Here is a 24,008-nt window from a genome sequence, read left to right on the forward strand (position 1 = left end):
TTATACAAAGCGATCCTCGTTTTTGGCATGGAACCTATTCCAAAAGCAGTTCAACAGGAAACAAATGCACTTGAAAAGACACCCACGTACATTACAAACGCACATACACGATCAAACCTCGGCTCACCACGCTGGAACGGTTGATGCAAAAGCACTGTGGTTTTAACCGGTTTCGAGGAGCACTCAAACTTACGATTGGTCCATGTTTCATTAAATATTTAAATCTACAAACAATTAATCTCATAGCATCATAAATACGGTCAAAAAGCAATACAAAAGAATTCGTATCAATTTCTTAACTATTTAACCAATCAGTGTGTATATACAGACCAGAGCAATAAGCAGTGGACATATATCAGTAGAAAAAAAAGGTTATGTGTGCTGCTAAAAGCATCGCTAGTGAGACAAATGTGTCACCAAGCATATGTGCTATTTTTTATATTCAGCTTCATAGTAATTGTAAAATTGGTGGAAGCCTTCATGTTTATGGCTACCTGAAAGATTTACATATGTTCGTCCACATACAGGTTTCCTTGTCAATAGCCCAAATGTTACGGATTCATACTCTGTAAATTAAGAAAAAAGTTCTTACCTATGCACGTTTTAGCTTCAATGGGATCATCATTAATTATTACAATTTATGTCTAATATATTATACAGAACTGAATGATTATAGAACTTCTAACAAAAGGGACGATATAATAAATAAATATATCAATGCCTGATTTTGAATAAACTTTTTCTTGAAAAATTACATCGATACAAACCGTCTATTCATGCGACATGGATGTGATGCCTGGATACAATGCGTATATGGCTGCATGAATCAATTACCGCGCAAAACGATTTATAATATGGATACAATGCTCGTGTAAAGATTAATTGCGGGCCATTAACCAATCGCCAAGTATATTCTTAAACCTAAGGAAATAATTCAACTAGATTTCGCAATTTTCATGAGAAATCTACAAAGAGCACGTGTTCATTTATGTTATTAAACGAAACCAACAGATGTTTTGTTCTCGCTCTTTTTGTGTACATTTGTATTCTAAGTGCGTTATTAATTTAGAAGCACATACAACACGAAAGCATTTTTGTTTAAGCGGCATACACAAACCCTCACACGGTTTGTTTCAAAACAATCATCATGTATCATTTCGATGATTGCTTTTACGGTACATGATATGTGTCAAGGGGACTTCAAAAATGGAGCAAGATTATGAATTCAGAATAACGATATTAAATCAATAATGAACCCCTTGTTAAGTACTTACTCCAAACTTGGTTGTTCCCTCGTCGCTTATTGTAAGCCGAACACAGTCCTACCTAATTATACCTACGGTGATCGTTGTGTACTCTGTACACAGATTGAAAAGACCGCTTAATTGCCCTAATCAAAGAGTCGAGGTGCGAAACGTAGAACCATATCGACAACCTCCGCGCAGTGATTTGACGGGAACCAGCGTAGCTGAATCAAATGTGAGTGCAAGGAACGACAGCTCTGCGTGGAGATTGCCATATCGAAATCACATCGTTCGATTTGTGTTTTCGAATGTAATCGACTCAACGCAATTTCGTTGACAATAAACCTGTCGAATTAGTTTTTAAACCAATTCATGCCTCTCTCGCGACGGAACACAATATGAGAGGTAACATTTATTACTAATGTTATTGAAAAATATTTGAGTAGAACTAATTTATGAGCTATAAAGTTAACCTTGGACGCCTATATAATTAGCGAATGAAAACGAGTTTATCAAACGGATTGTTCAACATCCATTTCGAATAGTTGCGCAGTAAACCAGTCCATTTGTTTTCTATTTAATAATTGTGCATCTCTCACAAAGTATCAGAAAAATAGATCGTGAGTATACATTTCTATAAGCTTTTCGCAAGATACTATTCTCAACTGCGGGTTTATTTAAGGTCAGATTAGTTTGAATCGTTTGATGGTGGACTTTGTGAACTTGACACTTTATACTGTTAAACACGGTGTAGAAACATAACGGTGGCCTTTCTGTCAAAATGCTGCCTCTCTGTTCATTCTTCGCTGTCTCTCTGTCATAAACAAGAAAAATGGATGATCATAATTCACAAAACAGGTAAGAAAATCTAATATTTCAACCCGTTAACACATTTGTGCATAAAAAGAGGTGGTCCATAAGTTGAAGCATATATCCAGCAACAGGTTCAGAGTATTCCGCAGGTCCAAACACTTATCACAAACTCTATTGAAGATGGAATGATGCGAGGGTGGTGAAACAATCGTGCATACATGCCACTTTGATTACTTTTTAACATAGCTTTTCCGTAATATGTCAAATATCTGGTGTCATTGATATCATCTTTATGCTCAAATCTGTACGTTCAATGTACGCTATATAGTAATTTTCCTCAATTTTACTTAAACAAAGTCAACTTTCGCTTTCGTTGTGGCACGGAAAGCCTCTCGATCGGCTCACTTTTTTACACCGTGTTAAAGTGATCTTACAATGATTTTAAACCGAATACAACAAGCGTCCAGTGGTCAAAATGACGCAGTTTCTGGCGGGACGTCACAGGAAGAATCGAAGACTGCCGGTGGTAAGCAGCAGCAGCCGAAGCAGACGTCCAAGCGGACGTTGGGTCAAACAGAACGAGCTCCTAGTTTGCTGGAACTTTTGGCGGGGCAACGTTTCACATAAAACATAAACACAAAGTACGGTCGGCCGGTAAGTACATACGGGTCGACGGCTCTTACTAATTCGATTCAGATACAACAGGAACATTCCTACAGGATGGAACCGAACGCGAAATTTAATCCCAATTTGATCAATGACGTCATTAAATCAGTAGTTGATCAGAAGATGCATGGATTCAAATACCATCCGAAATTCTGCGCAAACATATCAAATTTTTTTAGCGATGATGTGAAAGAGCAGATAAAAAAAAAAGAAATATTACAGTTATAAGATCGTGGTCATCGTGAATATCGGAGAGAAGAAGGGTCAGGGAATGGTGGTGGCAAGCAGGTGCGCCTTGGACAAGGAACTGGATGACTTCGCTACCTACACCATAGAAACACCGCCGCTCTACTGTTCGGTGTCGGTGTTTGGAACGTATAACGAGTAGATGCGTGTCATGTGTAGCTTGTCGGAACGAGTAGCTCTGAAAACCGGATTTTGTTGGGGTTTGTCGGTTTTAGAACGTATATAGGTGAAACATCAAATAATTGATAAGCTTACAGACTTTCAATATCGCTTTCGATGTTGAGAATAATTAACAAAAGCACGGTCACCTCTAAGAATCTTACCCGTTACTGCTCTGCGCTGGGTTTTGACATTATGTAATCCTATGTGAGCGTCCAATAATACTGTTCGAGGTCGATAATAACATATCTAACGAGTATTGATTGCTTTTATATGTATATATATATATATATATATATATATATATATATATATATATATATATATATATATATATATATATATATATATATATATATATATATTGACGAGTATATAACAAGTATTGATTGCTTATTAATATATATATATATATATATATATATATATATATATATATATATTGACGAGTATATAACAAGTATTGATTGCTTATTAATATATATATATATATATATATATATATATATATATATATATATATATATATATATATATATATATATATATATATATATATATATATATATATATATATATGTATTGCTCAAATATATGAATATATTAAAAAAATGCAAACACAAATAAACGTCGGACATGGTGGAGGGCTGGAGGTGTGGCGAAGAAGACCAAAAGTCATCATCTACGGTATTTTACGTCTTTTTGAAAGACATTAAAACATGTTTTGTAAATATCATACCAGGTTATTACAGACTACATTGTATTAAAGTTCAAAGCACTTAAATGGTAATACAATATTTGAATATACTGTTAATGCAAAAGTGATTTGCCTTAGGAATTCGATTGAAATCTCACAAATGTGAGCGGTTATAAGTAAAACAAATATTGAAAGTTTTCACAGTATTTTATATCTGATGCATAATTTGGGACACTCTTTCATAATTTATAGTTGATGAATTTTAAGTTTAATGTTGAATGTAAACACTCAAGTGTAATCTTCTCAAACAGAAGTTCAATTAGGTTCAGAGTGGGATTTTATTGGATGAACGTCAGATATTAAACATTTGATATCAATAATTAAATACCGATCGAACAGTAAAGTGCCTCTGAGTTTGTATTAGCCTTGGCGAGGAAATCATGGTTTTGCACAATGGCTTCCAATTTCCAAACTTAATAAAAGTCATTCAAGTTTTGAAATACTTGATAAAAGTGGTGACTTGATAGTTAATTAATAAAGCAGAAAGTGTCACGCCGAACCAATTAAATTTTTAATTAGTTTTGACACGCATGAAGTATATTAAAATAGTGGTTTATTTGCAGAAGTGTGAGGTTTGCAATATAGGACATTACCTACATTAATTTGCTATTCACGCGAATTTAGTGCAAGTGAATCGAATAAGAATTGAACACATGCTTTAAAACGTGTTAGTTTCTTTTAAGTTTCTATATGCCACATTAACTTTAAAAAATATCGTTTGAACTATAACCGATGTTTGAAATATAGTACAAGATACATTTTTTCTTAAACTATGGTATGTTAATGCTACTGTGTTTGAAATCAATACCGCAAATCAGTCGAAATGAGAATATATACAAAATTGTTTGAATTTTATGAAATGGTTAAAGTGATATTATGGGCATCTAACAGTTTATAGGTGTCTATCGCCACCGTTGTTTATTTTTGGTGTTTTCACTTCATATACACTTATATTTGTTAATGCAGCATCAACATACTAAAACAATATCCCTGAAAGAGAAAAATAATGCATTTGAATATAAACCGTACTTTTGTTTGACAACTGATCACGCATGTACAATGTGAACCTAAATTTAGTTTTAGTGCAGATTCGTTTACACGACACAAAGACACCATTTTGTTTTAAGGATCATTTCGGCTTACAGGACTGGGTGGGTCACGTAAAATATATAATATAAAATATATTTTTATACACAACTGGTAGCAAGATGAGTTGCAGATTATTGGTCAGTAACCACATTTTAACTAACTCTTTTGACCTGTAAATTCTTTTCAGCTCAATTCAACAGTGAAAAATGCCCATAATATCACTTTAAGTGCGTGGTGTTTAATATATAATTTCCGATTCGTTCGATTAAGTACAAATACATGTTACATTTTACAACTGAACGGTGATATGTCTAGAAATTTTAGCTCTTAAAGAGTTATAACCAGACACCTTATATGAAACCGTTTTGCGCTTGAAATAATTTTATATAATATTATTAATATTAATAAATGTGCCTATTTAATAACTTACTAAACAACATATTTCATGTTCCGGAAAGAGCACTCAATATTTAGTTAATGCTCACAAAATATTTACCATCCGATGATATTATAACGCCGCTAAAAAAATTGACATTAAACGTTACGTTTCATAAAGAAGGCGAACGGCATGCGTCTCGCCTATATAAACTACTTGCACGCGTTGAAACGTTCCGTTTTAGACCATGGTGAAAATCGAACACCATTATAAAAAAGCTTGTATATCTGAAACTATACGTGTATGATTTGCTCAGTCAAGGATATATATGAGTTTCAGAGCTTATTTTATTATTAGTTCTTCAAGGTGGGGTTGGCCGTGAGCAGGGTAGAGGAACGCGCCTTCAAGCAAGCGTTGGCTTGCGTGATCTGTTAAAGGGGCCTTTTCACAGATTTTGACATGTTTTGAAGTTTGTCATTTACAGCTTTATATCGATCAATGTAAACATTGGATCTAAAAAGCTCCAGTAAAAAAATCAAGAATAAAATTTAAAAAACGAAAAAAAACGGTTACCCTCTCCGACCTTCAGCAGGACTCGAACCACTGAGCCCTGGAGTACTGGAGTAAAACGTCTGCGCATTAGACCACTCGGCCATCCTTCCATTTACAATAGGCGCAGTATTTTATCCTTCATATAAGCGATCCTCGTAGTTTAGCAAAATACCACGACAACAACAGAACTCTCCAAATTATTCTATCGTTTCGCGTTGCAACGCTTTATAATTTTAAGGTTTTTAAATCGTCAAAAGATGCATATAAAGGCTATTTTAGAGCATGGTAAATGTTCAGTTTTACGGTTTCCTCACAAATATCATAACTAAAACGACAATTTGCGAATGTGAAACAACTTTTTTTTCAATTTTGTCAATTTACCAAACCGTGAAAAGGCCCCTTTAAAGTACATGCAATAGTCGAAAAAAGTATTATTTGATTCCTTTTTTACTCATCCAGTTCATTTAAACAGTCATTCGAATAGTGATTAAACCGTACCATAAAAAAGTTATTCATAAAATTAATTGTTTGTAACAATGTCATAGTTGTAACTTATATGGTATTGTTAATAAACATATATGGTATTTAACACAATGGATTTTAATTAGCATTGATTTATCTATTATTATAATGTAACGGTATTGTAAAGAGTTTCAAATAATTATATAACTAATGTTGCAAATTGTCTTTATCCTATATAGGAGGCACCAAAGATATTCATTCTGAAACACTTTTAAAAGAACACAGTTCGTGAACCCATTGCTCACGGAATTAAAACCTATGCTCCGAACTTTGTAACAATATTTAGTGTGACATTCAGGACAAGTGTCGAACCTTATATTTGCAACTTGTTGCGAATCACTGGTTGGGTGCAAGACCTGCTTGCTACGAGAGTCTACCAGGACGACACACGACGTGCCGTGACAGGGCTTCACGAGGCAATCCATGCTCTCAGGGGAATTGTTCACCATACTTATGGAAATTATATGTTTAACAGCAATGTGGGGCTTTTTTTATTTGTTAAACAGTTATTAACACAGTGCAGTAAGTACTTCAATTGTTATTACTTTAAGAGGAAAGCTATGCTTAAAAAGGATATTTTATTGTGCCATGATTATCGAAAGGCATATTATAAATGTACTCAAATCCAATGATTTTAAACAAAAGCAGACATGTACATTTGTATCATAATTTAATGTTACTAGATCTATTTATTTTCCCATTAGAGTAGCCAACAATAGTTGTCCTAAGACTGGAATATTCTTTTTCTATAATTGTCTACATTTATCATTTATTCAAAAAATAATAAGATCTAAGGGAGAAAACTGCGCAAAAAGATCAATCACGACTTATCTCCCCAAAACAGCGGAGCGCCCCTCGTTTTCCGTATACCGTTTTATCAATTCAAGAACGGTAAATGGAAACAGGCACTGTATTTCAATTTTCATATTAAGATTTTTTTATAATTAAAATTGAAACGAAATATGAATAGGGAAATAAGAGTTGTGTTTTGTTTTGTTATGAGTACATCGAAAAACGATACAAAGAACTCAACTTTGTTTTGTTTTTTTGTTTTTGTTCCGGTTATGAGAATCGGAATATAAACTAATATACGTTGATTCTTGTTTTTCGTTGTGTCGAATGCACTATGATAATGGAACAGACGGTATAAACACGGACCGAAAACATATCATCAACTCTTGCAGCATGCATTCGACGCATAAATTAGCGACGTTAGCGAGGAATCTGGACCTCTATGATAGTATCCGGTGTTGATCACGGCCACATACCAATATGCTGGAAGGGCTGGTAGCGCAGTTTAAAAATACTCCCAAAATCATTTCAATACGTTGGTTTTAAAAGGAAGGCGACGCACTTTAAACAAAGACTGCAAAGCGTTGAATTACGAAGATTTTAAAGGGACGTGACGCGTTCATATCCACGCCCAAAATGCCTTCCGGATTGTAAAGGGACGGTTGTATAGTTAGGGATTGGAACAAAATTATAAATTGCAATTTTGAAGCAATGAGTTCCGGACTGCTGTCGTGTTCTGGCATTTAACTCACCTTGATAGTCATCGTGCTTTCTTAAGTTATTTAGTATTGTACTGAAGTATTTCTTCCGCGTTACTGGTGGTAGAAAAGGCATTTTGGAATATTAAAAATGTGTACAAATCCATAATCACACCCTATAACGAGGAACACACATTATTTAAAACGACATAAACTAACCAGTTCAAAATACCAATTGCTTCATTGATCATGAAATTCATAAGATCATACTAAGTCGCTCACATTTTACTTGTGAACATGAAACGATGTGTACGAAATTGCGACATTATGATCCATAGCCGGATTTAGGGTCAACATTTTCTCTAAAATAGCGCGTACTTTTTTTTTAATGAAAACATTGTAATTGTATGCATTTTTGAAGTTAATTTAACTAAGAACAAACTGTTAAAGAATTTTTGTCGTAAGTCACTTTCGCTTAATTGATCCTTTTTATTGGTATTGCACAGTTTCGGTATTAAAAAGCAAATTGAGTTTTTTTCCATGTCATGCTGTTATCTGGTTTTGCGGAGTTTCGTTTTTGAACTATGTCATGTAATTGTAATAAAATCGAGGACAATATTTGGATTCCAACGATATTCTTTTGGGAACCTTACAATTATGCCTAATTATTTTTGGAGGTTTTCAAACTGTGACACATTTCTGTAAGGAGACCTATGAGTTGTAACTAAGCATACTGGTATATCGACTGTTGTCGAAAGTCTGTGAGATCAATAATGAGATCTGAAATCTACAGTTAACCCGGTTTTCGATAATTGCAGTTTTAGCTATAAAATCGACATTCAACTCAACATACAAATGTATATTTTTAACCCTTTGCATGCTGGGAAATTGTCGTCTGCTAAAATGTCGTCTGCTAAATTTCTAAAATTAGCAATTTCTTCTATTTTTCAAAGAATACTATCAGAATATAAAACAGTTTGGATCCTGATGAGACGCCACGTTCTGTGGCATCTCATCTGGATCCAAACTGTTTGCAAAGGCCTTCAAAATTCGGTTCCAGCGCTTAAAGGGTTAAGGGGTTAATAGTGTAGTGATGGTTATAGATACACCTTCCCAGTGGGCACCCAATTGTGCTGCAACGTTGTATTTAGGGTGCATTCAAACTTGCAGTTTGGTTGTCACAATGACAGTTTTCCTGACGTTTTTCCCATGCTGAGCTCTGTCGAGTTATATATGCAGGTATGGTCACTGTCGGGTCCGTTTCCAGGGAAGAACCAGTGTACTTGGTGTCTATGTAAGATAATGAGAATGCGCCCCGAGTAGGAATCGAGCCCACCAACTCCCGATCGTTAGGCGGACACCTTATCCTACTACACCACCGCGCCACTTATGAATTTCGGCAAATTTTGTTAACTTAAACAATTTATTTTATCCAGCGATTTTGAGTAAATGTTCACCATCTTGTAGTTTGAAGCGATATTATATAAGATTTATATGTGTTAAATTGTAATATATTGATACAAATATGTTACAATAACACAAAATAGGCAAGAAAAAAATGTACATTGAATAATTTAATTTTTTTTCATTTTAATATTCTGTCGTTCAAAGTTCACAGATCGATAGTTAACAAATGTTTATGTTATCCTACAAGCAAAAAAAATATTAGAAAAAAAAGCATACATTCCACCTAGTGACGATACTGAATTCAATGCGAAAAACTAGCGGCGAAACTGAATTCAAGGTAGAAAATGCAGAAAAAAATGCAGACGCTAAAAGAGTAAACGATTACCTAGATGCAACGTTGTTGAAACATCCTCCTCAAACGTTCAACTGACGTTTCGCTTGCAACGTTTCTGAAACGCCCTTGCAACGTTATGATGAAACGTCCTGGTAATGGTTTGTATGCAACGTTATGGCAACGTTCGGTAATGGTTGCCGACGTTACGACCTAAATAATACGTTTCAGCAACGTTCGTAAAACGTTTGATGCCCACTGGGTTCACATACATCTATATCCCGCGAATTCAGACCGCATATCTGAATACAAATCCTCATTGAAAGCCTGTGTCAGACACTCTTAATAACAAGCCTATGACAAACGATCCGCATAACATATGGTAGGCGCTCCGCATTGCAAGCCTGTGGCAGACGCTTTGAATTGAAAGCCTTAAGCAGACGCTCCGCGCTGCAAGCCTGTGGCAGACGCTCCGCATTGCAAGCCTGTGGCAGACGCTCCGCATTGCAAGGCTATGGCAGACGCTTTGAATTGAAAGCCTTTAGCAGACGCTCCGCGCTGCAAGCCTGTGGCAGACGCTCCGCATTGCAAGCCTGTGGCAGACGTTCCGCATTGCAAGCCTGTGGCAGACGCTTTTAATTGAAAGCCTTTAGCAGACGCTACGCGCTGCAAGCCTGTGGCAGACGCTCCTCATTGCAAGCCTGTGGCAGACGCTCCGCATTACAAGCCTTTGACAAACGCTCCGAATTGCAAGCCTATGTCAGAGGCTTCGAATTGCAAGCCTTACACATTCGCTCAGCATTGCAAGCTTATGTCAGACGTTCCGCATTGCAAACCTATGGCAGACGCTCCGCATTGCATGGCAGAGGCTTTGCATTGCAAGCCTATGACAATTGTTCCGCATTGAAAGCCCATGACAGACGCTCCGTATTGCAAGCTTATGTCAGACGCTCCGCTTTGCAAGCCTATGACAGAGGCTTCGAATTAAAACCCTTACACAGTCGCTTATCAGTGCAAGCATATGGCAGACGCTCCACATTACAACCCTATACCAGACGCTAACAATGGCATGCATATGGCAGAGGCTCCGCTTTGAGAGTTTACGACAGACGCTTCGGTTTGCAAAACTATGGCAGACGCTTTGCAATACGAGCCTATGGCAGACGCTCCGCAATGCAAACTTATGGAAGACGCTTAGCATTGAAAACCTTTGACGGATGCCCCGAACTGCAAGCCTTTGACAGACGCTCCGCATTGCAAGCCAATTGCGCGCTCCAGATTTCAGACATTCCGCATTTCAAACCTTTAGAAGTCGCTCGCATTGCAAGTACATGGCAGTTGCTCTTCATAGCAAGCCTACGAAAGACGCTTCGCACTACAAGCCTATGACAGACGCTCCGCATGGCAATCCTTTGGTCGACGTTTAACAGTGCAAGCCTATGGTAGACGATTTCGGATCGTATTGCAAGCTTAATGCAGACGCTCCATATTGCATGCATATGACAGACGCTCTACATTGCAAGCCTATGACAGACGCCCAACATTGCAAGCCTATGACAGATGCTCCGCATTGCAAGCTTATTGTAGATGTTCCGCATAAAAAAACAATGGCAGACGCTCAACATTGCAAACCTATGACAAACGCTCCTAATTGCAAGCTTATGACAGACGCTGCGTATTGCAAGCTTATGTCAGATGCTGCGTAACGCGAGCTTATGACAGACGCTCCGCATTTCAAGCCTATATCATACGCTCTGCATTGCAAACCTACGACAGTCGCTCCGGATTGAAAGTCAATGACAGACGCTCCGCATTGCAAGCCTATGTCATACCATTCGCATTGCAAACTTTTGACAGACGCTCTGCATTGCAAGCCTTTGATATACACTCCGCATTACAAGCCTAAGGCAGTTGCTCCGCATTGAAAGTCAATAACATACGCTCCGCATTGCATGCCTATGTCATACGCTCCGCATTAGAAGCCTTTGACAGATGCTGCGCATTGTAAGCCTTTAACATATCATCCGCATTGCAAGCCTATGCAGTCATTCAGCATTGAAAGTAAATGACATTCGCTCCGCATTGTAAGCCTGTGTCATACGCTCCGCATTGCAAGCCTTTGACAGACGCTCCGATTTGCAAGTCAATGACAGACGCTCCGCAGTACACGCCTATATCATACGCTCTGCATTGCAAGCCTATGGCAGTCGCTCAGCATTGCACGCCTATATCATACGCTCCGAATTGCAAGTCTTTGACAGACGCTCTGCTTTGCATGTCAATGACAGACGCTCCGCAGTACAAGCCTATATCATACGCTCTGCATTGCAAGCCTATGGAAGTCGCTCAGCATTGCACGCTTATGCAAGACGCTCAACATTGCAAGCTTGTCAGAAACTCCACAAGGAAAGGCAATGCCAGACGCTTTGCATTGCAAACCTATTGCGGATGCACCGCAATGCAAGCCTATGTCCGACACTCCACATTGCAAGACTATTGCAGACTCTCCTTATTGCAAACCTTTGGCAGAGGCTTTGCATTTTAAGTCTATGGTTGACAGGACGTTCCTGCGAGACTACGTAACTTTTAGTAAGACATACAAGGAGCAAAAACAGACCTGACTTCAGTTCTTCATTAAAAGCCTACAATATACCTTATATTCTCGCTACACCCGCCCTCTTTAAAAAAGAAAAACACAAAGCTAAACTACCACGATTTCGGAAACAAACCTTGCTCTACGTTTAGCTCTGTTAGCATGTCATATTCACCACATGATCGCGACAACCGCTCGCAATAATAAGAGAAGCATGAAGCAACACAAACCTACTGCAAACAAGAGGCTTAACGTGCACAAACTCTTATACATAACTGACTCTGTACACAGCTCTGCAATCAGCTCCGCACTGCAAACATCAGATTCCCGCTTCATCCAACAGTTCTGTATTCGCAATATATACAGAATGTCAACGAAACTCTGTATTCAAAGCTGACGTCAGTTCCAGATCAAAATTCGATGTCGCGTATTAAGTTAACCATCTTTTTGTTATTTTTTTTAAGACGGATGTTGTCTCTGGAATGTTGTGTCTATAAGAGGCTTTCAATTCAAAACTGAATTTTTAACTGAATACATGGACCTTGCAGGGAAGGAGGATATACGCAAAGGTATGAATATTTATATTGTTATCAGTTCAGAGACTAGCAAAGAGGTGCCCAAATGACTACTGGCCTTTACTTTACTAGAGCATCCAGCTTTCTGCCGATACTGGAAACATCATAAGGGGAATGTATGGCGGCATCAAGAAAACTATGGGCCGAACCATAAAGATCACAGCCCCATTGAAGCCTGCCACTGGCGAGATCATCCTCAACAAGAGCAAGTAGATGTAGCGCTGAGAGGAACATCACTCCGAAATATATCCCAAGCTGAGCCGCGTCACAGATGATCCCTTTGCTACAATCAAATCACTCCATCTCAAGAAGGCATTGAAAGTCTGTCCTCAGGAAAGGGTTCATGGAAAGATGGCATACCGCCGGAGGTTATTAAATTTGGTAACACTGTGGTCCTAGAACATTAGGGTAGAAGAATCGGTACCTCATGACATGATAGCTGCCAACAAAATCACGCTGTACAAGAACACGTGCGACAGAAACGACTGCAACAGCTACAGAGGTATTTCCCTTCTGAGTGTTATGGGTAAAGTTTGCACGTGTTGTCCTAAACATACTACAGAAACTTGCTGAAAGAGTGTAGTCACAATGCGGGTTCCGTTCAAATAGCTCAAGCATAGATATGATCTTCTCTATCAGGCAATTGCAGAAAACAGTGCAGAGAGCAACACAAGCCCTTCCTCCTGACCTTCATAGGACATGAAAATGGGGCTTGAATTTTTCAACAGTGATGGACTCCAATGTCCTGGCGGAGATTGACTTCGACCAAGACTCTTGAGCGTGACCCAGTCGTTTTACGACAACATAAAAGGAACTGTGCATTACGAAAGCTGGTTGTCAGATGCTTTCGACAGCCGCTGCCGCGTCAATCAGGGCTACGTCCTCGCTCCCACTCTTCTTGCATCTTCGTCGCTTCGTCGCTGTCCTGCTGCAGCATGCTTTTGAAAATTCTCCACACTCGGTCCGACGACATTCTGTGCAATACAGCTCGACTGAAGGCAAATAGAAAATTACGGGAGTTGACGATCGGGGCATGCTGTTTGCAGATGACGCTGTTCTGGTCATCCACGCCAAAATAAAACTACAGAGACTGTTGAGTTTACTTGCAAAGGAATGCGACGAGTTCAGACTGACAATCAGCCTGAAGAAAACACAGGTGATGGCTCAGCATGCCGCTCCACCCCACATCACCATCAACGACTATAAATTAGAGGTCGCCAGGAGGTTCAGATACCTTGGATCTACCATCACTAAGAACCTCTTAGTGGAAAAAGAGATCAGCCAAAGGATTGGCAAGGACTCAAAAACCCTGGCCAGGAACGACAGCATGAGCACCTGGGAAGCGCTTGCCGAGGAAAGGGGATACAAGTGGAGACATGCTGAGCATGTTGGACTGGAGATCGGAGAGGAAGGGATCTGCCTGCTCACCAAAGACAGGCGCAAACGGAGAAAGGACATACAGCTGCTGTCGGTAGTCAAATCCGCCTTTATATGCGCAAGGTGCGGCAGAGACTGTCACTCACGAGTTGGTTTGCACAGCTACTGCAAACGCTGCAAAAGCAACCACCCGCGCACGCACCTGACGCTAAATAAACAATCGTGACATTCTCAATGGACGCAAGTCCATTTTCTTTCGAGACTTACGGGCAACAATGGATATTTAAATTGTTATCAGTATATGTAATATGACAATGGTTTGGAAAAATAAATCAACAGTGATGTTTATTTTCACTCATCTACTTTGTTTTCACCCATGTACGGTTTTACAGAATGTTTAAATTTGTATTTGATAATTTTCAGATTTTTAAACGTCAAAAGATGTATATAATGGATATTTTAGAGCATGGCAAATATTCAGTATTACTGTTTCCGCACAAATATCATAACCACAGGTGGAAGTAACGTACCCTGGATAGTATATTCAAATAAATATATAAAATCATGTTTAATGAGAGAAAAAATGAAGAAAAAAAGCGAAAAACAAATCCCCACCCTCTGATATTAAAATCATAACAAGGTCATTAACTAGAATTTTCATAAGCCTTTCTTTGCGGGCCGCAAAAATGTCAAAAAAGAATAATCCAAAGCATCCCTTGGTCTTCTTATGGGCAATCGGACAACCTTTCAAAAAAAGTTTACTTCAAAGAAATCCGTCTAGCCGTTTACTCACAGTCGGTCGATAACCACGCAATATTTCGAAACGGTTTTTGAAAGGTTATTTTGTCAATATAATAGAACAAAATTCTGGACTTATTGCCCCAATGTTTCTCATTGTTAATGAGGTAAAAATGCTCATTGGTATGAAGACACTGTAAGTTTGAAAAGAATCTGATGAAAAATGTTGACATAATCAACTAACCAAGCAGTTTTTCACTTTTATTTTTTAAATTCAAAGAGACATAATTCTGGCCTTATGGTCCGATATCGCTCATATAGAGTTTGGGTTGGCACCTCATTGATAAAAAAAACCTGTGAAAGTTTGGGAACAATCGGATGCTGGGACACAGCTCCTCCTTGATTAGCGGCTATTTCCTTTATCGCAACTCATTGTTACAATCAATACTACGTGTTGCGCTTCGCGCTCTATATGTGGTAGGGATTGGCCTATGATAGACAACCATAAAAATACATGGATAATAGATGTGTTGTTTGCATTTATTTGTTAATATAAAAACACGTGTATTTTTTAAAATATATTTAAGTGATGTAAGAAATTTTAATTAACAATGTCACCACGTTGCATCCATTAATTTTAATAAAAAAAATCCAATTGTAGAAAAAATGGATTTTAAAATGTCTACATAAAATAAAGCTTTATTATATTTATTAACCTGACTGAAAAAATTGTCAGCCGCTGAACTGTTCCGTTCGTGCTGGAACCCGGGATTAACCGGGGGTCCCTTCAGATGACTGTTGCGTAAACAACCTCAGTCTAACGCTCTCCCAACTGAGCTATTTCGGCTGACATTCACTTATGTACTGCTATTTGGTGAAGTTGTGTATAGCGATCGTTATTATATGTATATTAATAAACTAATCCATTGTACGTTTTCGTACCACTACGCCTTCCAATAAACTTGCTTGCGCGATAGGTCCTCAAATATCGTACTACATTGATTCTCCACTAAATAGGCAAATTAGAAAAACCACAAAATAAATTGCTAATTTATAATTTTTACAAAAAATCATATGTTTTTATACAAAACCAGAAAGTTTCGCGTATTTGTCCAGTACCTGTGATTTTTCCCCTGTGATCTGTTGTGGATCAGTTATTAATTAAAACAACTAGCTTTGAATTATTGGCAATAAATGTTGTAATAAATGTAAAAGGCACAAGTGCAGTACTTATTTACACTAATTTACACGAAAAATCACCACTATGCAAGATATTCTTAAAACAAAAATATATACATTGATCCGTAAAATAACTTCTCCCATAAGCGAAAAAAAAGCATTACATACAAGTCGCCGCCCTCCAGGGCGACGCCAATTACCAAATTATTCAAAGCATGGAAATCCCATATTACCCTATTTAGGCAAAACAATATTGTGTAGTATTTTGGTCATCAACCACAATGTGCGACCATGCCATTGATGGTAGCAACATGTTATTGTTTTTTCACGAGTCTTTCGTAGTTGACAATTTGTGCCTAGGTATTTCAAATTCCTTCAGTTCATATGCAATGGCCAAGTTATTGTATAATCATTGTTCGCCAGTCACCAGACAATCCCTAATTTGACAATTATGTATTATGACTGTTTATCTCATGGTTTGACCTTGACGTTGAAAGCAGCTACCTTTTTTACGCGACGCATCGTCTCATATAGGTGGCCGTTTCTGCCTTTATCCATTAAAAAAATAAATCAAACCTAAAAACCGACAAAAACTCAAAGTAGATATTTGACTGTTTCCGAAAAAAAGTTATTCCCGCTAACCTTTATAAATGGTAACCGCTGCGAGTAATATCACAGAGAGACTAACCGGAATGAGAAATTCAATATAGCCCCCCACCCCAACCCTTCCCTCCCCACTGGTATATTAAACGATCGAAAACGTTCATAATAAATAATAAGTGTAATGTAACCGTTAATTCGAAAGCAACAATAAATGGTTCCCGCACAGAATTCTATGCTTTGAGAACAAGCGAAAATTATTGGGGAAACCAGTAATTCGGTGTAGTTATTAGCGATAATGTAAACATCAATGGCCACATTAGGAAAGAAAGGGAAAATAAAATAACGTGTTTATTTCTTTCTGTCATCTATTTAAGGTAAATCACAATAAAACACATCTTTTAAATGTAATAAACAAAACTTGAATCCTGTTTTAGTTTGCTAACTATGCAAGCACCTTGAGGCAATTAACAGTTGCTCGTCCTTGTTCTTCTTTAAGTTTAATGAGCTGCATTTAATCGCAAATTGAGTGTTTTATCATACCATCGCATTGATATCTGCCTGTTATAACGTTGTGTGATTTTTTTTATTATATCATGGTCAACAGGAAGTTCTTATATCAGTTGATGATAGGAGATAGGTCATATTACTCAGAATCAACTATAAAGTAATCATTTTTATAGCTCGACTGTTTTCGGAGAAAACCCAAGGTATTGTCATAGCCATCTCGTCATGCCGTCTGCCAACGTTGTGCTTAAACCTTGACATTTTGCTCTAAAATCAAAGAGCTTCCACCGACAACTTTGAAACTTCATATGTATATGCACCTGGATGAGTTATACACGCCACACCCATTTTTGGGTCACTAGGTCAAAGGTCAACGTCACTGTGACCTCTAAAAAAAATATTCTGACAAGCTTTCATTTATTCAAAAATGCACCCGCAGCCAAGCGTAGGCATCCGTTCTGCTGTGCTCTTGTTAGTAAAATTGAATCAGATTCAACAAAACAAAAAATATGATACAATTATGCAATATATTTTCAACACAAAATGCAACACAAACAGCAAAAAACATATTTTTAAATATTAAGCGCGCTTGCTGATGACATCATTATGAACACGTCAAACGACAAGTCATATTCTTTTTCGCTAAAACTGCAGCCTTTTAGCAATTTTTTCATCATTTCTTTAAAATTGGGGACGTAGAGGTATGCTAAACAGAAAAACAGGTTACGTAGAAAAACCAATTGTTATTTTATTCTAAACCTTGCCTGATATATTACAAAAAAATCAGACAGTAACCTGTTATTCTCTATATATCATAATATTATGTTAAAAAACAACACAATTTGTGTTCACATTGAACTTTTTGTATATTAAAAAATGTCTTGATGATTCAATTGAATAAATTTAATCATCTCAGATAAAACTCATAAAATTCACAAGTTAACAAGTATTGTTAATAAAAAAACATTTCCAAAATGCTTTTGTATATACTCAGAGTATTTCACAAGTACATGTACGAAGATAAGTATTCTGTAATTAGGTATGTGATTTATATAAATGCAATAAGAAAATGCTTCATAGTACATTTTGCATTGGTTTTAAAGTGAAAAATCCTGAGCTCCAAAATGGGGGATTTAACCCGCGACCTCCAGAGTGGTAGTCAGACACCAGGGGTTTTTTTCCTTCTTTGGGACCCTCCGAAAATCGGCCCTTTCCCCTCGGATTTTTTTTCCCCTCAGCTGGTAAATTTTCCCCTAGATTTCATTTTCCCCTAAAAAAAAAATAAAAAAAAAAAAATTTTTTTTTTTTTTTACCTTTAAATATATAAGTTTACCTGATCCACTGTAGAAACTAGAAAAATCTTGCATAATTAAATTATCTGTTGCCTTGAATTTGTTTTAAAAACAGTAAAATATGTTAAATTGATTATTTTAGACTTTGCTTATTTTCCCCAAAATCCAGCTTTTCGCACAATTTTTTTCCCCAAAATTCGACGTTTCGCGCGATTTTTTTCCCCTCAAAAAAGGCCAGGCCCTTTCCCCAAAATCAGATAAAAACCCCTGGACACTCTTACTGCGTCGCTAAAGAGCTAAAGAGAAGTTACCTTATTTTACTACACTCTTCCCCCTATTAATGTTTCAAGGCCCAGACACACCCACTACAGCATGTCTTGCATCCGCATTGCCCACCCAGAAACCATTAAACAGCTCACACCCACTTTCTGAATTGTTCACCTCGTAGCCATTAAAGTGAAAAATCCTGAGCTCCAATGGGGGATTGAACCCGCCACCACTAGTGTAGTAGTCAGACACTCTTACCGCTAAAGAGCTAGCCCAACAGCAAGGCTGTTGGAAGTGACCTTCTTTCACTGCACTTAATTATTATGCCTATTTTAATACAGTTAGTCAACTATTTTTGATTAATCAATAAAGCTAATGTGAATAATCTTCTATTTCCATGAAGAAAATGATTGTATGTATTTAATTGAATGACTAACATCTATATCCTTTAAAATTAAAAGACATTTTATTCTCAGCATCTATGGTTGTTTGCACATCTGATCTCAATAGTGTTGCTAGAATCAGTTTTGATTATTACTCATGTACATTGGGCTCAAGCTTGGCTCAAATTTAGGGATAAGTGACTTCTCCCTGGACACTGATTTAGGGAGAAGTAAGGAGACTTTAGGGAGAAGTAGAGAGACTCAGAGTCAGACACAAGGGTTTGTGTTTAGGGGGTTACAACACACATATATGTGATAGTAATAATAGACACAACAGATAAATAATTTTACTAGCTCTTTATTCAATCAACTTTGATGTAAATATATATATAAATATGATATTATAAAGACTAAATTATTTCAAAGATAATATGTTTAAGTGCAACAGCAGCACTCTATAGATTTTTTAATGTCAACATAATGTAGAGTAAGCTTATCAGCTTCTTTTGTTTTACTCAACCACCTTCCTGTTGTTTTTAAATTTTAAACTGACTTGGGGTTGCTTTCCAAGCAGTTTGAACTTTTCAAAAGGGGTTTGCGGATTAAGGCTCTAATATATTTTAGTTTTACACATTTTAGACATTTCAATATTGCTGATATTTGTTTTTTAACCAAACAGTTAAAATGTTACCAAAATATGCAAGCAAATGTATTTTAAACCTAAATTAATTTACGAACTATTGTGCCATTGATTCACTACTTATTATTATATCGTTCAAATACCACCTAAATGCTTACTGCACCTGGCAGTTATTTAGTGTATACTGGTCAGAAAAAGATAAATCATCTTGCTTAAAATAGCAATTCGTTATTGAATTTGTAGGGCAATTGATAAAAGACATTATAGTCCTATAATAAAATTAAGTATTGTCTTAAAATTACCCAAAATTACTATACAGTACCATATTCTTTGTCATTGGCATCAATGCATACAGTGATAAGTGAAATTTATTGTAAACAGGTAGTTTAACAAATTCCCTATGGAAACCATGCATAAAAAATAACAATTATTTGCTCTTTTTTGTGCTCATGAAAATCTATCAGCTAACAGTGGCTTAGATTTCAAATATATATATATATATATATATATATATATATATATATATATATATATATATATATATATATATATATACCAATACATAGTGCCAGTTACGCGGTCTCTGTAGTTTTCAGACTGTACTTACGAGGTCAATATAAAAAACGGGGTCTATATACAACCCCGCAATCTAGGCTCCTTTAATTACTATGAGGGGGGTGTAGGGGAGGTAATGCAATCAAATCTCACAATAAGGTCTTAAATCGAAAACCACAATCAGGTCTGAAATTGAAATTGTATATACCTCGCAAATAAGTTCGCTATATATTTCCTTGTATAAGACGTTAAATAAATGACGTATTTATATACAATAATAATAGTAGGTACCCCTATATACCTTAATTCGTGTTTATATCGGATAAAAAAGGGTATGGAGATACATGTATTTAAAGTGGGAACCCCATAACCTATTTCTAAATCAGAGACCCCGTAACTGGCCATATGTGTGAATATATATATATATATATATATATATATATATATATAATGTAGCCTATGTTAACGTTTGACATTTTAAAGGAAACTATGTTATTGTGCTTTTATAGAAATTGCATATTTAGTCACCTTTCATTATTCTTCAAAAGCAGTTGATTTATAACTTGATGTACATGTTACTTGTTTGCTGTATCAGTCCAGTATGGAAGGCAAAGAGCACAGAAAGAAGATTAGAAAAGGTTCTAGAGTGGGAGTCGTGAATGACAGCTTTGAACTGGTTGAAGAGGCTTCAAACACTGTGAAACAAAAAGTCAGGTAAGAGGAATAAGAATAATCAATATAAAATACATTGTAAAATATGTATTTTATAGGTATTTGGAATAATCTAACAACTATTGTTGCAGCAATAAATGTTATCTAATAAAAACGCAGTCCACAGAAAATAATTCCACACAATTTTAAAGGGTAACATTTTTAATGAAAGTTTATGATGGTTTTTTTTCACTGAAAACTATTATGTGTGTAAGAAATGTGTTTCATCATATTAATTTTGGAAAAAAGTTTAATTAAGTATTTGTTTAGTGGGGTTTTAATAGCATAATTTTTGGTACATGTATCTGTTATGCATAGTACTTTCTCTATTCTTTAGTCCCTTTTTGAACAACATTCGTGATGTGCAGTCTAAGAACAACAATGCCAAATCAAGAGCCTTGGAAAACCTGGTGAATGCCAAAAAACAAATATCTAAATGGAAAGAATACGTCAACCGAAAGAGGTTGAAGATAAAAAGCAGTAAGTTTTGTTGGTGATATTTAAGCTTTGTGTTTGTATACTCTTTTACTAAGATATTAAGTCTTCATTTGTTATACATTTATATATGTATGCACTTTAATAAGATGTGATTCTTCATAAAAATGGCTAACAACATTCTCTACAAATAAGATGCAAAACTATGAGTGTTTTGGCAATATCTTAGGTTTTAATGCTTATATTAAACTTGTGTCTTTTCACCAATCTCTGACCCTTTTAAACGTAAACATTTATGCATCTGTGTTTTATTTGATATTTGGCATTCATGTGTATCTCATGGAGCTGCACACTTTGAGTGGTGAAAGGTCAAGGTCATCCTTCAAGGTCAAAGGTCAAATTTATAGCTTCAAAGTGGCGCAAAAGGGGACATAGTGTTTCTGACAAACACATATCTTGTTTATAAAGTTTCCACAAGGAATTTTGTATACCTCTTCAAAGGTGTATATTGGAGTCACTCTGTCGGTTGGTTGGTAATTTGGTCTGTAATTTGGTATGTCTGCAATGAAATGTTGTTGTATGTGTGGCAAAACTACGTTCACATTGATTATGTGATTGAACTGAAAATTTAACTATTTCATCACTACAAAGTTTGTGGAAGACATGTTTCATCCCCAGTGATCTCCACATTATCTTCATTACTCAGCACAGTTATTTCCTGGGAATATAGGTGAGAAAGCGGTGTTGGGTTTATTGGTCAGGTTTGTGACAAAGCTCATTTTTTGTTGTCAAAGAAAATGTATCTGAATTGACAAATTTCGTCTTCTTTTCTATCCTAGAGACAATGAAAGGTAAATTCACACTTTTGTCTTGTAGTTATGGAATTTTTGTTGAGTCTCACATATTGTAATAATAATTTTAATGTATGTATTGTATCTTAAATGTATTGGTGCTTGAGAGTTAATGATTTGGAGTAACCAAATAGTATAACAGGCAATAAATTACATGTCTTGCTTTTTCTTGATATTAAAATTGTTCTGCATGAAGTTGTTTTTGTATTTTCAAATATATTCCATTTCACTTTCATATAATGTTTGAATTACACATTATTATTTGTTCCCTACTGGTGAAACCTTAGGAGTCTTTAGGTAATTTTATAAGTTATTTTTAAATAACTGTATGCAAATACAATTTATTACAAAAAGATATGAAGTGTGTTACACACATCTCGCTACTTCAGAGGTCAAGGTCACAATCAGATAATCCGAGGTGACCATACGAAAACTGTTTTGGACTTTATCTTTGTCATTCAACAATGCTATATTATAATAACTTGCCACTTTTGACAACCATGAGGATTTCCTACCTCTGAGGTCATGGTCACACTTAGAGGTCAAAGGTCAAATTAACTATTTAATTTATCAATTCAATTTTAAAACAACATACAGCAAATGACTTAATGACGAAACTAGCTGAATGTCATGTGTATCACCGGTCTAAACACCTGAAAGGTTGAGGTCACAATTACAGGTCAAAAGTCAAATTTTGCCATCAAAAGCTTGTGTTTCAAATAAGCTTTTTGAGTTTTGAAACAAAAGTCAAAGTGGTGGCATCCATGCCCAATGGACACGTCTTGCTCATTTAAGGCCTATCCTATTGTTCTTATTACTCCATTTATAACTGCTATCAGTAAAGTCCTCACCTAAAGGTGTCCTTGAACTTAGGTGAACGCGTAAGTGCCATCAAGGCCCTCTTGTTATTTATACTGTACTTTTCTACAAGTTGAATATTTTTAGCACTTTGCTGCATCTGACAATTAATTAAAGAAATCCACCTGATGCCAGTATAATACCTTATATTTAATGATATACAGCAGGTGGTGCTCCCAGTGATCATAACTGATATTCACTGGAAGAAACACATAGTGATTAAGGTGTACCAGCAATCAGTTTGCTTTTCTGGCCAGTGTTTATCAAATCAAATTCTATCATATATTTTGTAGCCAATTCAAGCATATTGAATGACTTTAATATTTAATCATTATCCCATTTAAATTACCTTTGTTTTGATATTATTGTTGTTGATATTGTAAAAGTGTAACACTGGGTATGTCCCTGCTGTGTTTTCATAAAGGTTATAACTATGTCTGGAAACGGTACGTAGTTCAGCTATTTAAAGACTTAGAGTGCGTTTCACTAAGCTACGTACGCAAATAATTTCCGTAAATATTTGGGTATGCAAATCTTGTTCTCAAAAACGCGTTTCACTTAACAGCGTAAATCAACGCAGTGCGTAAATTCTGTTGTAAATTTACGCCAGATATGTAATTTCGGGTAAATCAGAAAAATTGGCGTACTGCCAATCTGACTTAGATGACACTTTGTTTTACCTGACATCGGGCCCGGAAAGGAATCAAGTTGAGATCGAGAAAAGATCGGACGATCAACGAACAGTAATCGCCCTGCGTGCGCCCGACATAGGATTCATTGTACGTGTATCATAAC

At 36.3% G+C, this 24,008-nt stretch overlaps 2 protein-coding genes across 8 annotated transcripts in view; both read left to right on the plus strand.

Moving 5' to 3' along the window:
• The window catches only part of LOC127867497 (delta(24)-sterol reductase-like), a 131,307-nt gene that overhangs the window by 105,355 nt on the left and 1,944 nt on the right, over nucleotides 1-24,008 (plus strand). The gene's annotated exons all lie outside the window — the stretch shown is intronic.
• Nucleotides 16,952-24,008, plus strand: part of LOC127867492 (transient receptor potential cation channel subfamily A member 1-like) — a 66,826-nt gene continuing 59,769 nt past the window's right edge. For all 6 annotated transcript variants that reach the window (XM_052408666.1, XM_052408668.1, XM_052408670.1 and 3 more), the window contains exons 1-3: nucleotides 16,952-17,091; nucleotides 20,954-21,072; nucleotides 21,407-21,549. In XM_052408666.1, the coding sequence (XP_052264626.1) occupies nucleotides 20,960-21,072; nucleotides 21,407-21,549 (256 nt within the window). In that variant the 5' untranslated portion in view covers nucleotides 16,952-17,091; nucleotides 20,954-20,959. The remainder of the gene's footprint in view (nucleotides 17,092-20,953; nucleotides 21,073-21,406; nucleotides 21,550-24,008) is intronic.

Source organism: Dreissena polymorpha, chromosome 2 (genome assembly GCF_020536995.1).
Source record: "Dreissena polymorpha isolate Duluth1 chromosome 2, UMN_Dpol_1.0, whole genome shotgun sequence".
NCBI classification, from domain to species: domain Eukaryota; kingdom Metazoa; phylum Mollusca; class Bivalvia; order Myida; family Dreissenidae; genus Dreissena; species Dreissena polymorpha.